At 38.0% G+C, this 25,346-nt stretch overlaps 1 protein-coding gene across 1 annotated transcript; it reads left to right on the top strand.

Moving 5' to 3' along the window:
* Positions 1–19,678: 19,678 nt before the first annotated feature.
* On the top strand, positions 19,679–20,533 carry LOC130019922 (phospholipid phosphatase 1-like). The gene has a single exon (XM_056110534.1). The coding sequence runs from the start codon at positions 19,679–19,681 to the stop codon at positions 20,531–20,533; it is 855 nt and encodes a 284-aa protein (XP_055966509.1).
* Positions 20,534–25,346: the final 4,813 nt, after the last annotated feature.

Genomic DNA, 25,346 nt, shown 5'->3' with positions numbered 1-25,346 from the left:
GTAATGCAGCACGATTGAAAATAGGCCACATTGTACCCCTACAATGGTCTTGATATATTCGAGTGAAAGAAGCAGTAATGTCTCTTGTTCTAAACCCAAACTAGAAATGATTAAGCTTAGTGAGGAAGACATGTTGAAATTCAAGATATGCACAAAGTGAGAGTCTTGCAACATTTGGTCAGGTTGTGAGTGCAATAAAAAAAGTTCTAGAAAGAAATGGAAATTATTGCTTCTCTAAACACATGAATTATCAGAAAATAAAATTTCAGTGGTCTGGACTAAAGACTAAACCATTACAACATTCCCTTAAAGAAAATCCTAATCCAAAGGAACACCCTGGCTCTTCAATTTCTGGACTGCGAAGAGATAGGTGTGAAAGATGCAGGAGAGGCCAGTTTATGAGGTTTAAGGAAAGAAGCCATCTCTGGAACATCAAATGCAAGATGAAGTAGCAGACACTGACGTCGAAACTGCAGCAGGAATCTGCAGCTTAGAAAGTTTACCTAAGTGATAAACTAGCTATAAAAAATGCTTATATTTTACAGTCTAACATCGGTTTGAAAATGTTTATTTTAGGTGTACAATTTCAAACCTCTTCAAAATGTTATCACACAGAGCTCTCCAATTGAGTAATGATATTCCTTCACTACAATCCTCAGGACCTTCTCCCTCATTCAAACCTCACACTCTGCAGTTTCAGTTTACAGAGTCTAAAATTAATTTTTTTGGTTTGGTATTGTCTGTTTTCTTGATTCACTTCTCTATGTCCCACATAGGACTAATGAGCTGGTATTTGCCTTTCTTTTTCTTATTAATTTGACTTAGCATCACTGCTCCAATTCCATCCATTTTGTTGAAAAAAAAATGAAATTTCATTTTTTCTTAGAGCTGAGTAAAGTCCACTGTGCGTATATATATTTTCTTTATTCACCCTTCTATTATAAGACCCTTGGGTTGTTTCCATATTGTAGCTAACATAAATAGCACTGCAACAAACATAGGTATGCATTTATCTTCTACAGATTAGTGTCTTTGAATTCTTTGATCTGATACCTATGTAGGGAAATAATTGACCACATGGTAGATCTAGTTTAGAAATAACACAAAAACAGTATGTCTGAGAAAGCTCCAAAATGTTTTACAGGTCACCAATAACGCATGAGGATTCCATGTCCTTACCAACACCTGGTGTTTTTAAACTTTTCCAAGTCTGTTCTCACCGGGTAAGGGGATATCTCGATGCCATTGTGCTATGCATTTTTCATTATAAGTGAACATTTTTCTGTTGCCTATTAGCCATTTGTGTGTATTCTTTGGTGGATTGTCCATTCAGCACTTCTCTCAATTTTTGATGGCTTTTTTGGTTGTTGTTGACAGTTTTGTGAGTTATGTATTTGCATATGAGCCCTTAATTTAGAAGCATGGTATGCAATATCATCACCTATTTAGTAACTTAATCTTGTCAATTTAGTGATTGTGTCTTTTAATGTGCAGGAGCTTTTTGCTTGGGATGATCCCATTAGATTTGCTTTTGTTCTCCTTGCTCAGAGAGTTGAATATCAAAATGCATCAGAGAAGCCATTATTAAGAAATATTTATCTATGCTTTTGTCAATGCATTGTATAGATTTGAACATAACATCAAAGTCTAAAATCTATTTTGAGTTAACTTTAATCAACATATTTTCAATGTATACATAACATTCTTATATTTATAAAAGATCCTATCTAGACATCTCACAACTAGAGATAAAAAATATCAATGTCTGTCATCAAAGCTTTAAAGAGCAGGCTGACATGTAGGAAATAATACAGCTGGTGACATTAAGTTACAAGCAATGATCATATATTATTCTGAAAATCAGAGAGTCTTAATGTTCCACAAATAGAATAAATCCTATATATTTATTCTAGAATGACAATACATCTGTTTAAAGGCTTACTGAATATTTGAATCCCAGTAATGAGATATATTTCTCAGGAAGATTCCTTTCAAAATACTACTATCCCTCAACAAAGTAGTAGTAATTGGTAGACAGCCTGGTCATCCAACTGCTTGACAGAGATGCACAAGGAAACTTACGATATTTCCATTCCTATTAACATGGCATCTATTCTGCCTATGGATCAAGGAATCATATTGAATTTCAAATATCATTTGAATATATTTAAGAAATAAAGTTATTAGCTGAAGAGATTGTATAGTAGATAAGGTTTTTTCCTTATACTCAACTATAACTGATATAATAAACCCTAACCAATCTTGGTTCAATTCCCAGTACCACATATGGTCTTCCAACTACCTTGAGGAAGCACAGAGCTAGGAGTAAACTCTAAGAAATTCCAGGTATGGTTCAACACCCTTCCCCCGGAAAGAAAGGTAATTAGATTTTAAGGTTACACCTGTTAAAGGTACTGATTCCTCTGAAGTATCTTGAAAAGAGTATACAAAATCCTCTGCAACAAATTCACCTTTCTCTATGCTAATAAGCACATGTGATGTGGGAACTGGAACAACAGTACAGTGAGTAGGGTGTTTGCCTTGCACAGGGCTGACCTTGGTTCGATCACCAGCTTCTATGGGTCCCCAAATCCCAACAGGAGTGATCCCTTAGTACAGAGTCAGAAGGAAGCCCTAAGAACAGCTGGATGTGGCAAAAGAAATCTGTGATTCATGGAAATATAGCAAAATATCAAATTAACAGGAATTTGAAAGAAGCTGATTCTAAACACTCATTGATGACATTGAGGGGTCAGGAATTTAGTGGAGACAGTAAATGTAAATATGGTAGAAACAAAGAGAACTAAAAATTATGTTGCCAAAGACATAACTTCCTTGAATCACATAAGAAAATTTGAACATAAGAATAGTTTCTACAAAAAAATAAAGGAAGTGGTTTATTTAAATGCAATATACTCCTGGTAAAGGTGCTGAAAGAACTTTTTGCAATGACAAATTTAGTATTTATCATCCCGATCATGATCATCCTGTTGTTCGTCAATTGCCTTGAGCAGGCCCCAGTAACATCTTCATTCTAGCCCTGAGTTTTTTTTTTTTTAAGTGCCATATTCAAGGATCTTTCAGGTTTAGGAGAATGAGACCCATCATTGTTACTGGCATTTGGCATATAGGGTACGCCACGGGGAGTTTGCCAGACTCTGCCGTGTGGGCAGGTTACATTCAGTAGCCTGCTAGTTGGTCCAAAGTAAGAATGAGATTAAAAAAAAAAAAAAGATGTTGCGCGGCCACATGCTTCTGGGAGCTGGGTTTTATAATCTCTGGGTCTTGGCCATTGATGGGATTACACAGCACCAGGAGGCCAGTTGGTGGTTGTGACCCCTGCCTACTGGAATATGGAGGATGTGGGTGGAGGATGCTCAGCCCCAATCTGAGCACTCTTGGAGATCTCAGCCCCAGGACCCGCATGCCTTTGTTCCTCTGCGGGTACCTTCATGTATGTGGAGAGTGGTTTCAGCATGGTGGTGGCTGCTTCTGGAGATCTCCAAGCCTGAGATCTCCAAGTGTGCTTGGATCGGGGCTGAGCATCCTCCACCCACATCCTCCATATTCCATATTCCTCCACATTCCTGTAAGCAGGGGTCACACCCACCAACTGGCCCCCTGGCACCGTGTAATCCCATCAACGGCCAAGACCCAGAGACTATAAAACCCAGCTCCTGGAAGAGAACAGTGCAGAGTCTCCTGCCCCCGGGCCTGGCTGTCCTCACCGGTGCCCCTTGGAGGGGAGCGGGTTGAGTTTCCCTCCCCGCCCCGACCAGGGCTCCAGCAGCCGGAGATCTCCAGAACCAGCCACCACCATGCTGAGACCACTCTCCACATGCATGAAGGTACTGGCAGAGGAACAAAGGCATGCGGGTCCCGGGGCTGAGATCTCCAAGTATTCATTGTATTGCAAAAAATTCATAAAGCAGCAGCAGGGTTAAAATAATTAACTCCAATTTTTAAAATGTACCACTATAAAATGCTACTAAATAGCATCACATGCTATAAAGAAATAGTTTATGAACGAAAAAGTCAATCAATGTAGCAAACCTCACTTTCATCTTATATTTGGGACTTGTCAAAACCCAATCTTCAGTAACCAGCACCCTAATCAGTCAGTATCCAATAGAACCAAGGCAAGATCCTTCATCAGCAAATTCTACATCTAGATGAAGACTCAAAAATGGTAAATAATCTTTAGCACTAAATCATTTTAATTAAATACACTGTTCTTAGACATAATGTGATTGTACTTTTCATAGACACCCTATGGTATACAAACATAACTTGTATATGAACCAGAAATTACAAAACAAAAATTTTGTAACATTTCAATCTATATTAAGGACATATGAAATCTCTGAAATGAACATACTCTTGAAGCTAATCACTTTGTGTCCTGTTTAAGAAATTCATAAGCTTAATTTCTACAGAATAAATCCACATAAATATTTTTTTGTTTTTGATGATATTGCTGTGCGGCCTATGACTTCTAGTAATTTTTTATTATTTTATCATAGGTCTTTTTCCTCTTTAAGCTAAAGGAGATCAAAGCTATTATAAATTGGTTGTTTGGAGTAGGACAAATTTGGAAGAACTTCAGAAATTACCTGAATTTCAACTTTCTTGGATTACTAGATTGAATCACAGTTTCCAAATGGACAAACAGCTTTTCCTCTTGCAAGAGAAGCAGGAAATTGGCTGCTTGCTCTAATGCCTGAAACAGGAGATTTAATCCATGTTCTCCTTGGTATTCTTATTTTCACTGACACAGTTTATGCTGGCAATACTTTCACATGTTAGTTTAAATGATTTTTATTAGAAAGTACTCTTCAATTCTTCAATGTAGATAAATGGAAAACTCTCTCTTAAGAAACTTATGTAAGCACTCAGGACTGGTGGGGTGGGTGGGAGTTGAAGCCGCATTTAAAGTACATGTGCCATGCACTTCATTAAGTATTAATTGTATTTACTATGTTTCATAAATATGATATATATATATATGCCCAGGATGTGGTAAGGAAAAATGATTCAGAGAACTAGATGTTAGACTTCTTTTGCTAAACTCATGCTGTTTGTTGAAATTAAAATTATAAAATAATAAATAATAAATAATTCAGTTATTTCTTAGAAAAGGTATTTGCCGGGCCAGAGCTATAGCACAGTGGGGAGGTCATTTGCCTTGCACATGGTCGACCCGGGTTTGATCCCTGGCATCCCATATGGTCCCCTGAGCACTGTCAGGAGTAATTCCCGAGTGCAAAGCCAGGAGTAACCCCTGAACATTGCTGGGTGTGACCCAAAAAGAAAAAAAAAAGAAAGGAAAAGGTATTTGCCTCAGCAAACAACCAAATTCTTAAATTGGGCAATGTCAATGTGACTAAGCCACATTCAAATACTTTCTACTTTTATTGAAGTCTCCAAAGAGTGTTGAAGCAGGGCCTAATCTGTTCAGGAGGCCAAATGAAAGAAGATGTTTCTTATCTATACTTTGTCAATTAATGGACAGCTCTGTGGCTTGGATTCCTCACCAGATCTTTGAATCTTAAGGAAATACTGTGTAAAGAGATAGCCAAGTATTATTAACCATGGAATTGAGAGCTATATGCAGCAATAATCCTGTGGGAACACCTGCTGATTTCTTGACTGCTTTGTCCCCATTATTTCTAGTACAATTTTCTTCAGTGTTGTTTCTTGCCTTTCCTTTGGCTCTGTAAACTACTATAAATTACTTCAATGTTCCTTTACAATTTCCCTTAAGCAACATTGGTTTCTGTCATTTGCAAATCTTGGCACAGTTAACAAAACGTCTAGTATTCAATTTAGAATTAAAGTTGAAATAATTAGTTATTATATAAAAAGTTAAAACCTATGGGGCAGGAGAGATGGTACAGGGGTAAGTACTTGTCTTGCATGAACCTGACCTGGGTTCAACCGTATTTTGTCCCCCCAGCTTGCCAAGAGTGATGGCTGAACTCAGAGCTCAGAAGTAAGCCCTGAGAACCACCTGGTGTGGTCCACAGATGAACAAAAGATGTTACAACCAATACAGAGATGAATTATCTAAAAAGTTGAAATTCACTTCAATCGTTCTCATTTTTATAGACTAATATGCAATCAAGCAACAATTTTCTTTTTCAAATGTTTTCACAAAGCCAATATAAAACTTCTGAGCTGCTAAGGACTACACATTTGTATATATGATATCCACAGCTTACTTATGGTTAAGACTTTTAAACAATAAATTCATTATTTGTATATAAAATTTCCATTTCTCAACTTTTACCAGGTAGAGATCTTGACATTGGTTCCCATTTTTAAACTTATCCTCTTTAAAGGTGAAATGCTAATTTAATATTGTATTATTACCAAACATCCCATATTTCTGAAAAGGGAGTGGCAGGAACAAAAGTGAAACAGGTAAGGTGAGATGAGGAATATGGTCCTAAAAAAAGATATCATCGGTCTGTAGGTATGGAATATCACAAGGACTGCCTAGGTGGTGCCTGATAACCTGGACGGTATAATTGACCAGATAAGCTAGAAGCACAGACACCAGGAGATAATCATCTCAGCATCCTCTCCCTGTTTTAATAGCCCATATTTTTGGAATATATATAATAAAGCACGCGGCCATCCTGGCTGACCCAGATTCAATTCCTCCGCCCCTCTCAGAGAGCCCAGCAAGCTACCAAGAGTATCTCGCCTGCACAGCAAAGCCTGGCAACCTACCCATGATGTATTCAATATGCCAAACACAGTAACAACAAGTCTCACAATGGAGATGTTACTGGGTCCGCACGAGAAAATCGATGAACAACAGGAGGACAGTGATACAATGATATAGAATAAAGAAATGCTCCCTTACCCACCTTTGTTAGAGTCCTTCTTTAAGAGACCCCTCCCCAAATATGGGAGCTTCCATGCTTTCTTTCCCTTTTCTTTCCCTTAATAAAGTCTTTTCTGAATTCGGCCATTTCATCTCTCATCCTCTACTTAAGCACAAGAACCTAGGTGCTTATACTCGCTGTAACAGGAGGAGGATTCAGAAACGGGTAAGAGAAGACAAAATACTCAGAAAAGGAAGAGAGAAAGAAAATAAAAAAAAAACAAGAAAGAAAAAATGAAGCAGATCTGAATTCCAAAGTCTGCCCTACAGAAATGTGTGTTGTATACTTTATGAGCAGATATCTGACTTACCTCTTTCTTCCCTCCCTTTGGGGCTTACCCTCAGCCCATTTTTCTCTCGCATCAGTAACTCACTCGCTCTTTATTGGGACTGTGGGGGGAATACCCATCAATGCTCAGAGGTTACTCCTGGTTCTGTGCTCTGGAATCATTCCTGGTAGTTCTCTGGGGACCATATGAGATGAGGAGGGTCAAACACACTTTTGCTGTGTACAATCTAAGTGCTCTACCTGTTGTTCTGATTCTCCAGTCCCAACTCATTCATTTGTGAGTCTACTTTTTTTGCTTGTGGTGTTCTCGGGTGAGAGCAGAATTGGCTCAGGGAGGTTGAGGTGGAGGAGAAAGAGGCTCTTATGCTAGTGACAGGGGCACCAACTTCCCATTCCTCTGCTTCCACCTGGAATCAGGGCAGGGGGCACTGGAAAGTAGGAGGATGAGAGAGATTTGGAGATCCCTGGTGCTTGAAGCAGGAAACATAGTGGAAGGCAGTGGGGAAAGTGGTGGGGAAGGTGGTGGAAGGCAGGTGCAAAAGACTCGGGCTCAGGACTGAAGTTCACCCAGGGTGCAGCTACTGAGCCTCTGTCATGATCCGCAGCAGGAGGCAACTGGACGTAGGGTGGGAGTGTTACTTGCATTTCTTATTGCAATGTGTTGTCGAAACATCAGTTGCCCACTGATTGTCTTCTGCTGAAGAGTGATTTTGTGTCCAGTGCAAAAACAAAACCGAACACAAAAACAAAACAACTTTGTCTCCACATACCCCTGGTACCCCTCTTCTCCTAGGAACTTGCTCATTATCTATTTCCACCCCAAACCTATCAGCCAATTCAAGCTACTGGCTTTGCATGTTACGCTTAATATATCAAATTCAACAAAAGGAGTATATCGCTGACACCTAGATGATAAGTTATGCATTTATATCTTGATTGGGTGGCAATGCAGAATCACAAAAATATAGACATGAGGCAGTGAAACAGTGAGCTTGTCTAGAAATGTAAAAGTTTGCATCGTAAACTTGATATCCTGAAAAGAATAAATGTGAATATATACAGCTTTTTAAATTAAATTAAAAAACACTTTCAATATGGTAAAATAATGCAGACTTATAAATATACTGATTGTGGATGATTAATGAGATTTACTTCAGTACCTTACACTTCTCTGTTCCTTGCCACTTTAGATATTTGATTTCCCAAAATCAGCTGTACCAAGTCTTCATAATCTCTGCAGTTCCCAAGTCATTTCTTAAATGTGCTTTGGTTAGAGCTAGGGTCAGTTATTTATAACAGTGTAGCACTGTCCTCCTGTTGTTCATCAATTTGCTCCAGCGGGCATCAGTAATGTCTCCATTGTGAGACTTGTTGCTATTTTTGGCATATAGAATACCCCACAGGGAGCTTGCCAGGCTCTGCTGTGTGGGTGGAATACTCTCAGTAGCTTGCTGGGGTCACCGAGAGAGATGGAGGAATCAAACCCGGGTTGGCCACATGCAAGACAAACGCCCTACCCACTGTGCTATAGCTCCAGCCCATGTATATATACATATATATACATATATATATACATATTGAATTATTTATATCAGTTCAAATTGTTGAATATCTTCTCTGCTGAATTTACAAATGAATACATAAAAAAACCTTTACTGGTACTCTCTTTTTCTATTTCTAATAAAATTCCTGGCTTTTATTCGATGAACAAATTATATTGTAAAATAATAAAAAAATGGAAAAAGAAAGAAAAAGGAAAAAAGCATAAAGAAAAAAACCAAAGATGAATAGAAAGAAAAGGGGGGGGGGAGAAAAAGTCCTAATTAAAATTGCTGGTGTTAATCAATGGGCGAAAACAATGATGTGGGAAGATACTTATGTCTTGAAATAATTAGTGAAATTGTACCATAAAATTTTACCACTTACATATTGCAATGTTTTACATATAAACCACCGATTTTGTTGATAGTAGAGTTGTACATAAAATAAGTATTAAACAGCTACATTTTAAAATAGACTTTGCTACTTGTTTATAGTACTGTAAGTGGCTAAATTCAACGTCACACCTCTGTGCATGTATAGGCCTCACTAAATCACCTGCATCGTAATCCCATCACACCGACAAAAATGATTCCCCTGCCTATTCATCTCACATTTGTCTTTTATCCACTGACGCTTAGTGCTTTTGTTATTTTATAAAACTGCTTTCTTTGGTTATTTATATTCCTTATAAAAATGAAGACAATTCTGTAATTGTATTTTACTTCCAGATTTATTTTATTTAGAATAATCACCACAAGGTCCACGCATCTTGTCACAAAAGGCACGTTTTAATCTTTTTAAATAGCTAAGTAGTTTCCATAGATAATATTCTGTTGATAAAAAAAGGATCTAATGAGTAGCCCCATGTTCTATAGTTCTTAAAAATTTATGTATGCCATCTGTCACTTAGGTATTGTAAAACAAGTCAGACTCTAAAATTATATGATATTATGATGATATAAATACATACATACTATTTATAATATATGCATACATACATACTGTATATCCTCGTCTATAGACCTTGTAAGCAAACTACTGAACTTTAGAAATGAATGTTTTTTATAACCATTCTAAGTCCTATAAGTCAATAAAATTGAAGAGGTATTCTTTAACAATATCTTTAAGAAAAGCATCCTGAATGTAGAAACCTCTGAAATGGAATGTATCTTTATTCACTTCAGAAGTGCAGGTGATAAGTAACAAAAACAACAATGCAGTATGGAAATTTTTCTTATGTGTTCAGTCTTCAGTTCAGCTAATGAATTGCCTAGAGTGGAAGAGCGATCTTTTTTAAGCTTTCCTCCTCATGTCTTATTCAGCATACATTTTGAGGACAGCTGGAGTAACCTATAATGAGTTACATTAATAACTGAAGACAAAGAATTATGGGCATTCTTAAAGAGAGGGAGAGAGAAATACTAAGAGTATGCAGATGTTTGTGCATATAGTTGGTTTGTGAATTAGTAATGTGTGTTGTAACTAATAGGAGAGATGAAGATACTGTGAAAAGGATGCCTATGGGTGAGACTCTTAGCACCATAACTACCTCTGACAGCCTACACTGCCACTACTTGCAGTCACATCAGGTATCAATTCAATTACTCCACTAGGGATGGAAGGAACACTCACTCATACTTACAAAATTGTTCTCTTTGGTTATTTATTCCTTATAAAAATGAAGAATTGTGTTACATCTTCAAATAAAGACAGATCATGATGGTTTAGTGACAAATCTAAAACCAAAAATAAATGCATGGACATTGCTCCTGAAGAAGGTATCTAATGTGTGGATATGCCTGCCTGAACCATCTCATAATGGGGCTGAGAAACAGAACAGGTGGGTAAGGTGCTTGCCTTGCACACAGTAACCAGGTTTCATGTTCGACATTGCATATGGTCTCCCAGCCCAAGCCCTCCCAGTGATCCCAGAGCAAAGAGCAAAGAGGAAGCTATAATGTGGCACAAAAACACAAACAAGCACAATTTGCAATTACTCCCTATTTTAGTTCACATATGCATATAGGTAAAGAATAGAAGATAGTATAAATTTAGTGGGAAAATGTGAAAATAGATAAATGTAAAATAGAAAATATATCTCTGGAGACATTTACTTTTTTTGGTAAGGAATTGAAGTGAATTGGCAGCATATAGACAATATAATTTTTAATTCTATAGAAATACTATAAACATAGAGTGTTGGAAAAAGGTACATAAGTGCATCTCAAGAAGTCTTTAAGAACATGTTCGATAAATTCATGTTCTGGACTACTCAAGAGATATTTAGCATGAATTTATGCATGTAACTTTATAAATGATTAAAATGTAAATTTAGACAACAGGAATAACTATAAAGAAAAAAGTCATTTGGTGAAGGACAAAAATTAGAATGGCAATTGGGAAACAAATGCTATTCTATGTCTACAAACAAATATACAGAAGCAACATGGAAAATTAAACACCAAAGGAATAGAAATGACTTTTATAAAATGCCATGGATATGAACAATTTAGATTTGATAAATATCTCAAGACTGGAATCCATCAATAACAAATATGCAATATTTAAAAAGAAAAAGTGGTTATCAATAAAATAGTACAGAGGTAAGGCACATGCCTTACACACAGCTGAACTGGGCCCCAACCCCAGAATAGAAAAATGTCAGAGCTCCACCAGAAGTTATCCCTGAACTCAAAGCAGAAGGTCTCAGAGCTAGTAGTTGCCCAAGCCCCTCACACCACTCCCAAAGGAAAAAAAAAAAGAAAAGGAAAAAGAATGCTTTAGCAAAAGAGAAGACAGTTTCACTTATATAAATAAGTATTCCTAGAGCTAAATATAGGGTATAATAAAGATTATTTGTCCATGGTTACAAGTTAAACAATGAAAGAAGCAAAAGTGTCCACTCAAGGAAGGAAGGCACTATAACCACTATGGTAGAACTTAAGCTTGAGGAATGCTTTTTCTAATACAAAACACAGAATAGTCACAGAATTGAGTAGCAAGATGAGGCTTCAAGAATCTATTAGAGTACCTTTAACTTGAATATGGAAGATCAAAGACTGAATTTTTCTATTAGAATATACTTAAAAGCAATTTATAAAAATTCCATCTTTAATAAAATTAAAAGGTACTTATAACTCAAATTACAATGTATGAAAGGAAAGAAAGGCAGTCAAATTTAACAAAGGGAAAAACACAAGTCTAGAAAGATCAATGAGGATGAAGATGTGGCACACAGAGATACGGTGAAATCCAGATCTTTTAACCAAGCTACGGAAGAGTAGAAAGTTAAAGTCTGAAAGCAGTAGGACTAGTATAAACCTTGCTAAGAGCTCAGCAGTGCATATATGGATGGCAGTGATGAAAATAAAAATAAAGGTCAAAGAACCATGACTGAAAAAATGGTTCAGAGAAAATACAAATATGCTGTATTTATAAAGTATAGTATATATGTGTTTGCATACATATTTCCTGATGGAGAGCATGAAAATACCCCAAATTTCAAGATAATTTTCCAGAAATTAAAGGGCTCATGATGTAAGAGAAAAATTTAATAAGGAAAGATCATGACACTGAGGCATATCCTAAAGGAAGATATGACATTGGGGCATATTCTAAGAAAATCATTGAACTTTAAATTTGAGAAATTATTATACTCTACAGACAAAAAAAAAATAAGACACTTATAAGGGAGAAAAACCATCAGGGGAACTATTGGAAATCTCTCTGTTCACACATCTTAAGGCTTAGTCTTTATCTTGAATGTGACAGACCAGGGTTGGGAAGAGCATAATTGTCTACTTCAATCCAACTTAAATGTCATATTTTAAGAGTTCTATCTTTCTGCATATGGTATGGGCTGAATTGGATCCTATAAAAAAGAATGTCCCAGAAGCTGTGAATGTGGCCATATTTTGAAATAAAAGTTTTTATAAATGACAATATGAGTGGTGTCCTTATAAGAAATGAAAATCTGGGACTGGGAATAGAAAAGTACACAAATAGAGAAGCATATAAATATGAAGGCAGACATGGGTTGATATACATTTGATATTACATGAGTCAATGCATTTAGCTCTGATATTTCAAAGTATATAGTCTCAGGGCTGGACAGATAGTATGAAGGGTAGGGTGCTAGCCTTGCATGCAGCCTATCTGAGTCTGAACCCTAGCACAGCAATTTGTTCCCCAAGCACCATCAAGAGTGATACCTTAGCACAGAGCCAAGAATATGTCTGGGCATAGCTAGGTGTCGCTCAACACACCCCCATCCCCACTCCACAAAATTTAAAACATATTAGATAAACAACAAATTACATAGAATATATGGTGATATAAACATTAATATTACCAATGAAATTAGATAATATTGAAGACATTCTTTTTAAATAGAAGCACTCTGGAAATATTTCTAGGGAAAAAAAAACATTAATCAAAGTTCTAAGGCTTAAGATTCATGGTTTTTGTTCTCTGCTTTCCATCCCACTGATTTCTGATTTCTTTTTTTTTTCCTTTATACTGCGTGGAATATAAATTACTTTTCAGATTTCAGTCAACATAATATAAAGCAATATAAATAAATGATTAAATCTATCTATAATAAATATTTAACTTCCATGTCTCTCTAATTAAAGATTAGAGAGAAAACATCTTATGAAGTATAAATTACATTTAATACAGGAGGGATTTTTACCCAAATCTTAGTTTTTCCTTTAGAATTTCTCATGAGGAGTGTTGCTTGTTTAATACCAGGTGATAGTAGCAGATTAAAAACAAGATGTGCATTTGCTCATTCCAGTATATGTCACTTTTCTCTCTTTCTGACATGCATATGCATTGAGCATCCTGGACACAAACATAGAGCCCCTCAATATCAATCCCACTGTTTCATTCTCCATTTGACTCTTGGAATTAAGTGCTCATCCTGCTTTGTACATTGGCCAATAGGAAGGAAATCAATATGTGAGCTTAGAGCCTGGGATCTACTTTGATACAGTCACTGAAGGCAAGTCACTTCTCTGAAAGTGACAGTATACATATGATACATATGAAAGTGACATGTGATACAAAATGACTAACACATTTTCAGGTAAGTAGTAAGCACTGGTTAAGAACTGCATCAAAGAGTAAAATACTGGACGTATATTTATATGCAGCTATGTAATTGCATATATGCATGCATACACATGCATATATCTTTAATATTACTAAGCTTCCATGTGCCAAACTACATTAGACATTAAATGCCTGAAATAAGTTAATCACCGGCAGACATTCATCACTAGTCTAGCCTTCCTTTTCAAAAGAAGAAATGCATGTAACACATTCATTCATGAAGATATAGTTTAGTACACATAGTTTTGTACATTTTTGGTTCAAATGGCTACCCCAAATATTGCTATCATATATGTAGACTAACAGAGGTATGTTTGTAGAAAAATTAGTGGTAGTGAAGGAACTGGCTGAAAGTGAAAGCATGGAGTCTGAGACCGTACTGTCAAGACTCGGTCCCTTTGCTCTCATTGTGATCTTGGAAAAATTATTTGACTTCTCTAGAGTTCTTTTCCTCACTAAGAAATAAGGAGACGGTCATATTGCCTCCTTCAAAGGATTATTAAGGGTGATGAAAAGTGGATATATGTAAAATGCTAAGAAATATTTTGGTCCAAGTAGAGAATGTTACCAGACAATTTGCCAAACCTAACAAGGACTATAACTAAGATTACACAGAAGAAAGACACAATTAAGTCATCCTGGCGACTTCAGCAAGGACTTTTGAAAATTGGTTAGCAAGGAAGAATACCTAGGTAGTGGAAGATTTAGGAGAGGGGGTAGTATACATCACAGTGGAAGATGACTTGCAATGGCAGTTTAAAATGCCATAGTTCAATGCAATAGAAAATAATCTGATGTCAACGTTAAATCTACAACTTAAATCTACAACTGCTAGATCATCTTTTCATAAACAAGGACTCATTTGTTTATATACCAGGACATCTGTGTGGTGGAAAATTGGTGGAGTGAAAGATGCAAAAGGATGGATGGAGATGGCAAGGTAGCCAGGCTGACCAATGATCCTAGGGAGAGAAAATAGATGCATCGCTGTCTATAGCTTTGATACAGGTGAACCCCAGAGCTGTATAGTTGAGATGCACCATTTGGTCCAGTACCACAGTGAAAGAGAAAAAAAAGTGCTTTCGACTTCATTTGTAGGTCACCCAACCAGATCAATAACGGTACCTGATAGTGTGAGGGCAGCTAAAGGACAGCCAAGTCTGAGGTAGGAAAATCCAAAAAGGAGGGGCATTTTGAAGCTTTGCCTACAGACCAGGCCTCCTCTCCAAGAAAATCAAATGGGATCAGCAGCCATTACCATATACTACTCCATCATACTGACACAGAAGCAACTCATCCATTGTCCTAGGGCCCCCTGCAGTACCTACAGTAGCTATCAGTATCAAGAAAATAAAACTACTTCAACTACAAAAAAATGAAAAGCATGTGATCACACTGAGTTGCTGATCCATATTTTTATTTTTTCAATTCACTTATTTTTTAATTGAATCAGAGTGATATACACATTTACAAATTTGTTCATAATTGGATTTCAGTCATATAATGTTCCAGCATCTGTCCCTTCACCAGTGTACTTTTCCCAGCACCAATGGTCCCAGTTTCCCTCTCACCTCCCCATCCCACCACTACCTGCCACTATGGCAGGCACTTTTCTTATCTCTCTCTCTCTCTCTCTCTCTCTCTCCTTTTGGGTCTTATGAGTTGCAATGCAGATAACGAAAGATTATCAGATATATCCCTATACTTGTGCCCTTCACCCCTGACAAACTCTTGTGCAAAGTTCCAACCATTGACTTCCAACCAATCATTCTCCTAGCCACTGTTTTTATATATTATATCCCACAGATGAATGTAGTCATTCTATACCTCTCCCTCTCCTTCTGACTCATTTTACTCAACATGATACTCTTCATGTCAATCCATTTATAAGACAATTTCATGACTTGATTCTTCCTAACAGCTTCATAGTATTCCATTGTGTAGATGTACTAAGTTTCTTTATCCAGCATCTATTCTAGGGGACTCGGGTTGTTTTCAGATTCTGGCTATCGTGAACAGCTGCAATGAACTTCAAAGTGCAAATGATGTTACTGCTTGTGATTTGGTTATATTCCCAGACATGGTATTGCTAGGTAAAATGGGAGCTCAATTTCTAATTTTTTGAGGAATGTCCATATTGTTTTCCAAAAAATGGTTGGACAAGTGGACATTCCTAACAACAATGAAGGAGATTCCTTTTCTTCCCACATCCATGGAAGCATTGGTTGCTCTTTTTTTTGATGTGTGCCAGTCTCTTTGGTGTAAGATGATATCTCATTATTGCTTTGATTTGCATCTCCCTGATGATTAATAATGTAGGGCATTTTTTCATGTGCCTTTTGGTCATCTGAATTTCTTGAGAAAGTTTCTGTTCAATTCCTCTTTCTATTTTTTGATGGAGTTGGATGTTTTTCTCTTGTAAATTTCTACCAGTGTCCTATATAACTTTGATGTTAACCCTTTATCAGGTGAGTATTGGGTAATTTTTTTCCCCACTTGTATGGCTGTCTTTGTGTTAGAGCCTGTTTCTTTTGAGTTGCAGAAACTTCTTAGTTTCATATAATCCCATTTGTTTATCTTTGTTTCCACTTGAATGCTAAAGCAATACTTGAGAAAAAGAAAATGGGAGTCATCGCCTACCCAAACTTCAAACTCTACTACAAAGCAGCAGTGATTAAAATAGCATGATATTACCCAAAAGTCCATGGCTTTCCTATGCACACATAATGAGAGAGAAGAAAATGATATAAAAAAAGCAATCCCATTCACAATTATGCCTCAGAAATTCAAGTACATTGGAATCAGCTTAACTAAGGAGATAAAGGAACTGTACAAAAAAATTACAAAACACTACTACACAAAATAAAAGAGGACACGAGGAAATGGAAAGATATCCTCTGCTCATGGATTGGGAGAATCAACATTGTCAAAATGGCAGTAGTCCCCAAAGCATTGTACAAAATAATGCAATCCCGATAATGCAATCCCAATAAGGATACCCATGACATTCTTCAAAGAAATGGATCAAACGCTCCAGAATTTCATATGGAACAAGAAGCCCTCAAGAATAGCTAAAGCAATTCTTGGGAAAAAGAAGATGGGGAAGCATCACCTTCCCCAACATCAACCTCTACTACAAAGCGGTAATAATAAAAACAGCATGGTACTGTAACAAAAGCAGAGCTGCAGTCTAAAGGAACAGTGTTGAATATTCTGACACACCCTATATATGACTATCTAATCTTTGATAAGGTAGCAAGAAATGTGAAGTGGAGCAAGGAAATCCTCTTTAACAAATGATGCTGGCAAAAATGGAGAGCTACATGCAAAACAAATGGACACAGACCTCTACCTAACACCATGCACAAAAGTAAGATCAAAATGGATTAAAGACCTCAGCGTCAGACCAGAATCCATTACGTACATTAAAAATAAGATTGGCAAAACCTCCACAACATTGAAGCTAAAGATATCTTTAATGGTGACACATCATTGGCCAAGCAAGTGGAAACAGAGATAAACAAATGTGACTACCTTAAACTAAGAAGCTTCTTCACCTCAAAAGATACAGTGATCGGAATACTAAGACAGTTTACAGGATGGGAATGGATATTCACCTAATACCCATCTGATAAGGGATTGATATCAAGGATTTACAAGGCACTGGTTGAACTCCACAAGAAGAAAACATCCAATCCCATCAGAAAATGGGGTGATGAAATGAACAGAAACTTCTCAAAGAAGAAATCTGAATGGCCAAAAGGCACAAAAAATGCTCATCATTACTAACAGGGAGATGCAGATCAAAAACATCAATGAGAGATCATCTCACACCACAGATATTGGCATACATCCAAAATAACAAAAGCAACTAGTGTTGGTGCCAATGTGGGGAGAAAGGGACTCTCCTTCACTGCTAGTGGGAGTGCCGACTGGTTCAGCCCTTTTGGAAAAGAGTATGAACGCTTCTCAAAAAATTAGAAATTGAACTCCCATTTGACCCAGCAATACCACTTCTGGGAATATATCCCAGAGATACAAAAAGTATAGTAGAAATGACATCTGCACTTATATGCTCATTGTAGCACTGTTTACAATAGCCAAAATCTGGAAAAAACCCGAGTGCCCAAGAACGGATGACTGGTTAAAGAAACTTTGGTACATCTACATAATGGAATATTATGCAGCTGTTAGAAAAGATGAAGTCATGAAATTTTCATATAGGTGGGTCAACATGGAAGATCATGTTAAGTGAAATGTGTCGGAAAGAGAAAGACAGACATAGAAAGATTCCACTCATTTTTGGAATATAAAGTAATAAAATAGGAGACTAACACCCAAGAATAGTAGAGATAAGTACCAAACGGATCACTCCACAGCTTAGAAGCCAGCCTCACATAATGGGGGGAAAGGCAGCTCCGATAGAGAAGGAACCACCAAGTAAAGGGTACTAGGGGGACCCACTTGGGATGGAAGATACGGGCTGAAAGTAGACTATAGTAGACCAAACATGATGGCCACTTAATACCTCTATTGCAAACCACAACACCCTAAAGGATAGAGCAAAAGGGAATGCCCTGCCACAGAGGTGGGGTAGGGTTGGGGGACGAGGTGGGGGTGTTGGGAGGGATGCTAGGAACATTGGTGGTGGGAAATGGGCACTGGTGGAGGGATGGGTAAGTGATCATTGTATGACTGAAACGCAATCATGAAAGTTTGTAAGACTGTAACTGTACCTCACAGTGATTCACTAATAAAACAACAACAACAAAAATGGCATGGTATTAGAACAAAAACAGAAGACAAATAGAATAAAGATGAATATCCCGGGTCAGACCCTCAAATATATGAACATTTCATCTTTGAATAGGGAGCAAGAAGTATGAAGTGGAGCAAGGAAATCCTCTTCAACAAGTGGTTCTGGGAAAACTAGGCAGCTACGTGTAAAAAAAATGACCTCAGACTTTTTTCTAACACCACGCACAAAAGTGATAAAAATGGATTAAAGATCTCAACATCAGAGCTAAATCTATAAGGTATGTAGAAGAAAACATATGCAAAGCCCTCCATGACCTTGAAGCTCAAGGCATCTTCAACAATAAAACATCACTGATTTAGATTTTTAAACAAACAGAAACTAACAAATATATGAAAAGATGTTAGACGAAGCAAATGTGCAGAGAACTGTATCCCAAAATGCAAGTCAAGATTTCAAGGTAATGTGACATCACAAAGCGAGAATGACAACTTCCAGAATCCCATAGATTATGACCTCAGCCTTAAAGAACTCAAAATAGCTATAATAAGGCAACTCAGGGACACAGGGAAACTCAGAGAAGCAACCAAATGAATTCAGGATTAACATTAATTACCACCAGCAGTTGTCTGTCCAAAAGAGTGGAGCTATAAACAACAGAATTTCAAGATATAAAAAGTTCAGTCAATGATACGCACTTCAGAGCCAGAGCATCGGCCCTCATTCCTCTTGCCACCTGGTCCCCATGTCTAGATGTCCTGGCTGCTGGAGAGGGCACCAGAAACAAGGGATAGTACAGGTAGGTGTGAAGCGACAAAACGGTCAAGAGAGAAGCTGTGGCTGGTAAGCCAGCTGCAAAGGAAGGGGTCCAAGACGCCACTCCTGACTCACCACACTGTCCGTTCCCATCCCACCCTCACTGGCTCTCCTTGTGGCAGTGAAAATTCATCATTTGGGACTGCTGTCAGTCTGTGCTGACTTTCAGGAATCTGCCTGAAACCTCATCTTCGAACGCATCATCCTGTTCTTCATCCTCATCCTCATCCTCATCCTCTTAACCTTATCAGTCTCCCAGATCAAGACCATGTTTGACAACATTCAGCGGCTACATTACGTGGCCTTCGATGTCCTCTGTGTGCTGCTGGCTGGGTTGCCGTATGTGATTCTTAACTTACACTCTCACCCTTTCCACCGGGGATTCTTCTGCGATGATGAATCCATCAAGTACCCTTACAAAAAAGACACCATCCCTTTCGAGTTATTAGGTGGAATAACCATTCCCTTCTGTGTTATCATTATGGTTGTCGTGGAAACCCTAAGTGTTTACTTTAAACACTTGCACTCAAACTCCTTCATCAAGAATAGCTACATAGCCACTATTTACAAAGCCACGGGGACATTTTTATTTGGTGCAGCTGCTAACCAGTCCTTGACGATCGTCGTGCAGCACTTGACAGGCAGGCTGAAGCCTCACTTCTTGTATGTGTGTGACCCAGACTGGTCGAGCATCAGATGCAGTGAGGGCTACATCGAAGACTACTGCTGTCGAGGGAATCCAAATAAAGTTAAAGAGAGCAGACTGTCCTTCTATTCAGGCCACGCGTCCTTTGCCATGTACTCTATGCTGTTCCTGGCACTTTATCTCCAAGCCAGGATGAAGGGAGATTGGACAAGACTCCTCCGCCCCACTGTGCAATATGCTCTCTTTGTTGCCGCCATTTGTGTGGGCCTTTCTCAAATTTCTGATTACAAGCACCACTGGAATGATGTGTTGATCGGACTCATTCAAGGTGCTCTGCTTTCCATATTTGTGGTTGTGTTTGTATCAGGTTTCTTCAAGCAGCAAAGTTCTCCTTATAAAGACAAGGAACTGGAGGACTCTCAGACAACTTCTCCAGAGACACCAAGAACAGAGAGTCACTACCTGAACAGTCAGTAGCCTTGTAGGTGGCACAAAGAACACCATCATAACTGACCTGCTTTCTAAAGGGAAGGATTGCAACCACAAGGCAAGAGGATGTGTGTGTGTGGGTTTTTTTGTTTGTTTTTCTTGTTTTTGTTTTTTTACTGGTGTGTAAGGCACATGGAGCTACGGCTGTAATCTATCTACTATGTCTATGTTACCTGTGTGCATATAATTACATTTAACACAGGAGATACCAGATAGCTCTTGGTTCAATAAAAACAAGTTTCAAGCCTTTCAATAAAACAGTGCACATCTGTATATTTTTTTTTACCAAAAATATGTAACATATACAATTGATGAGATGAAGTATTATAAAAAGAATTTGAAAAAGAGAAAATTGAATGGAAGAATGAATGACTAAACTTGAAACTTGTAATAATTTGGGTGTAAGAGAAGTAAAATAAGATCTGGTATTAAAAACAAAGAGAAGTCCCATGATACCATGAAGGTAGAAGTGGAAGGGAGAAGAGTTGATTCGAGGTAATCTACTTAATTTATTGTACTTTGAGATTCAACCAACTAAAGATATAAAATATGTAAATACTAAAATTGTTGAGGGTGGAATATAGGGAAATAGAATCAGAGTTCAGGGGGCTGAAGGCATAGTCCAACGGGTAGGCGCTGGTTTGCCTTGGGCTTGGCCAAGCTGGATTTGACCTCTGGCACCCTTCTGGTCCCCTGAGCCCTGTGGGGAGTAATCTCTGATTGCAGAGCCAGGAATAAACCCTGAGCCTCACAAGGTGTGTCCCAAAAAACAAAATTAAAAAAAAAATAGCAGAGTTCAGTCTAGGTTAACTTCATCTACTCCCTCACCTATGCCAAGATGAACAGAACTGCAGAGGTCCTTACCCAGGTGTGTGACTGGAGAAATAAGGAGAGCTTGAGAGACAGGGAGACAGTGGATTACAGCCTGAGAGAATCCCAGAAACAAATTCTAGAACAACAAGCCCTAGCAAGGACATGCAGATGACAGAGTCCCAGCATCATATTTCAGAGCAGGGACACATACAATGCATGAAAAATGGCACAGACAGAAGACTGTGCCTTCATACACTGGAGACATGTTAGTGGTGTGGGGACAGGAACAAAGTCTCATGATTTGGATCAGGCATTGAGGGAATGTACAGAACAAGTGATAGTGGTAAAAGAAAAAAATAGGTCCTAACTTCGCAAGAATCTGTAGTTTTATACATGATTATTTCATAAAACAAGGAAAAATCCATTTTTGTAGTAGCAGTGTCAACCACTGCTACTACAATTCCATAGGGAGAAGTAATATAAGTATAATGAATATCTTAGAAAATGAAGAGAAAATTAAGGAATACCAGTTTGTTGAAATAATCATGAAGACCTTCCTAAGCCTGAGGATAGAATTGAAAAGAAAGCTAATAGAACATCTAATTGTTTAAAGTCAAGGAGACCTAACCAAGATATATAATTATAAAACTTGTCAAGAAATCAGTGTTATGTATACAGAAATTACCAAGAAACATATAATCTATATAAAGGTATGTCAACAAGTCATGCTCAGAATTCACAGCAGAAACTCTGCAGGCCAGGAGAGAGTGAATCACATATTCAATGAATCAAAGATAAAACTGTCAACCTTGGGGTCAGAGAGAAATTTTAGGGATTAACACATTTCCCTTGTATAGAACTGATTCAATTCAGTTCCTGGCATCTCATATCTGAATACCATCAGAAGTAACTCCTGAGCACAAAGCCAAGAGTAATCCTTAGCACTGTCATGTGTGGTCCCAAACCTTCAATTTAAACAATTCCAACATTGGCAAAAAGGTAGTTCAATGGGCTGGAGTGCACACTTTGCATGCAGAAGCCCCAAGCTTGATCCTCAAGCTTCAAGCCAGGAATGGTCCCCTTAACCCACCTCACAATTCCTTCAAACACAGAATAGATAGTCCCTGAGCACTGCAGGGTGTGGCCCCTAACCAAAACTGCCAGCCAAAAATACTCTATTTGACCAAAGAAGACTTCACATATGAGGAAGATAGAACTGGGCTTTCCCAGATAAACAAAACTTTAAGGAATTCAACACTATTTAATCACGGTCACAGTCCTCCCGTTATTATTGATTTGCTCGAGCGGGCCCAGTAACATCTCCAAGCTACCCGTGACGTATTCAATATGCCAAACACAGTAACACTATTTAATATCCCTTTAAAAAATTTCTGAAAAAAATTTCCATATAAATAAAAAATTAAGTTCAAAAAATAAACAAGGACATAACTAATAACATCAGAAAGATACAGCTCTATCTCAAACATGGCATTACATGCCAATGTGTAGAAAAATTTTAATAAGATTAAAACTCACTAAAGAAAACCATTGTTTTCCTAAGTTCTCAAAGTATGGAAGAGTATAACTTACGAAAAACAATATGAAAATTGATACTGTAAAAGATAGAACCTGTATATGCAAACTAAGACAAGATATCAGAGAAAAATATCTGATATTAGATGTTTTATATAAACCACAGAGTAACCATATACAAGCATCTGAAACAAAGGCACAAAGCACATATAAAGATAAAAAGGAAACTCTATTAATATATAAAGACTATTAACCGAGAAACATGTTACTTCTATCACTTGCCATCCTGTTGCTCATTGATTTGCTCTAGTAGGCATCAGTAACATCTCCATTCGTCCCAGTCTCATGCTACTGTAGCCCCAAGGCATCTGCTCACACCAGGAACACAAAGAGCCTCAAACCGTTCATTCAGGTCTTGAAGAAGTCTGACCATCTCCTAGGTGGACAGCCAGATGTTCTTTTGATGTCCCATGAAATCCCGTCCATAACAGTTCTAGACCAGAAGTCATCTCCAAACTGCATTACATGTCCGGTCCATCTGATTTTCATTGCCTTGGCAAATGAGACAGCGTGCTTGATTCTTGATCATCTATGGAGGTCAGAACTCTGGATTCCTTCTCTCACTTGGGTGAAATGTGATATTCCAAGCATAGCTCTTTTGAATCCTCTTTGGGAGACCTGAAGAGCATTCTTATCCTGTTTTTGTAGGGCCCAGGTCTCTGAGGTCTATGTTAATGCAGGAAGGACAGTGGAGTTGAAAAGATGTGCCTGGGCTGGATGTTCTTTGTCCTCTTAACAACTGCAATGCTCTTAAAGGCGTTCCAAGCCGCTCTCTTCCACCTGAACAGCTCGGGTGACAGGTCATTTGTCATGTTAGGTTCTCGACCTAGTACGATCAACTATATCCACACAGTGACCAAGCTCACTGGGGTTTCATGAGAGTTCAAGATGTCACTGTCTAACTTTCATTCATTTGATTCTATTGAGACTAAATGGTCATTGAAACCCTAGCCAAACGGCATTCAAACTCAATACATCAGTATCTTCCGTTAGCTGTATTACAGATTCACCACCAGGATCTCACCATTCTACTATAAAGTGATCATTGACATAGAGGGGTTCGGCAGGATGATACCATTTCACCGAAACTCTTCAGTGCCACCCTCAAGAACATCATGCGATGACTGGAATGGGAAGGAATGGCAGTGAAGATAGACAGCTGGCAACTACACCACCTCTGCTTTGTTGATGACATTGTTCTAATAACACCAAACACCAGCCAAGCGGCACAAGTGCTGGCCGACTTCAACCGTGAGTGTGGAAAGGTTGGACTGTAGCTGAATCTAATGAAGACAATGTTCATGAGAAATGAACTAGTCCCTGACATTTCATTCGCTCTCAATGGAACAAATATCCCCAAATGCAGGAGTTATGTGTACCTAGGTCGAGAACTCAACATGACAAACTGAGAAACATAAGTACAAAGAAATAACGAAGCTATGGAACAACAACAAAACACACGATAAAATGGCAATAGGAACCATCATCTAGCAATATTCACCCTTACTGTATAAGAAATGAACTTACCAAACAAAAACAGTGAGTGATTAGATGTATTAAAAATTAATGCCCCATGATATGACAGCTGCAATAGACCCACTTAGGTTATAATGGCAGAAAAAGTGAAGGAATGTAAAATGATACACCAAAGTATGGCAAAAAAAAAAACCCAGCTATACTTACATAAAAATAAGATTTTCAGTTAATACAAGTTAACAGCAAAGATAAATGTTGTATGGAAACAAAAGTATTGATCCATCTAGAAGACAACATTAACATATATGCACCCAACATGGCATTATCACTTAATCACTTAATCACTTAATCCCCGTTATTCATCGATTTATTCGAGCGGGTGCCAGTAATGTCTCCATTCATCCCGGTTGCGTGCTAGCGTAGCCCAATGGTATCTGTTCGTTCTAGGAACATGCAGAGCCTCAAACCGATCATTTAGGGTCTTGACGAAGAAGTCTGACCATCTTATAGGTGGGCGTCTACGTGATCTTTTGATGTCCCGTGGAATCCAATCAGTAATGGCTCTAGTCCAGCGGTTGTCTGTAAACCTCATTATGTGTCCAGTCCATCTGATTTTTGATGTCTTGGCAAATGAGACAGCGTCCCTAATTCTTGAGCGTTGACGAAGATCAGAACTCCGGATTCTATCTCTCATTTGAGTGAATCGTGATATTCCAAGCATAGTTCTTTCGATTCCTCTTTGAGAGACCCGAATAGCGTTCTCATCCTGTTTTCGTAGGGTCCAGGTCTCTGAGGCATATGTTAATGCAGGAAGAATAGTGGAATCAAAGAGATATGCTCGTAGCTGGAGGTTCTTTGTCCTTTTAGTTATTTCTTCAATGCTCTTGAAGGCATTCCAAGCTGCTCTCTTCCTCCTGCG

Source organism: Sorex fumeus, unplaced genomic scaffold, assembly GCF_029834395.1.
Source record: "Sorex fumeus unplaced genomic scaffold, SorFum_2.1 ptg000010l, whole genome shotgun sequence".
In the NCBI taxonomy this organism is placed as follows: domain Eukaryota; kingdom Metazoa; phylum Chordata; class Mammalia; order Eulipotyphla; family Soricidae; genus Sorex; species Sorex fumeus.
The sequence above is the reverse complement of the archived record's forward strand: the minus strand, read 5'-3'. Positions and strand labels throughout refer to the sequence as shown.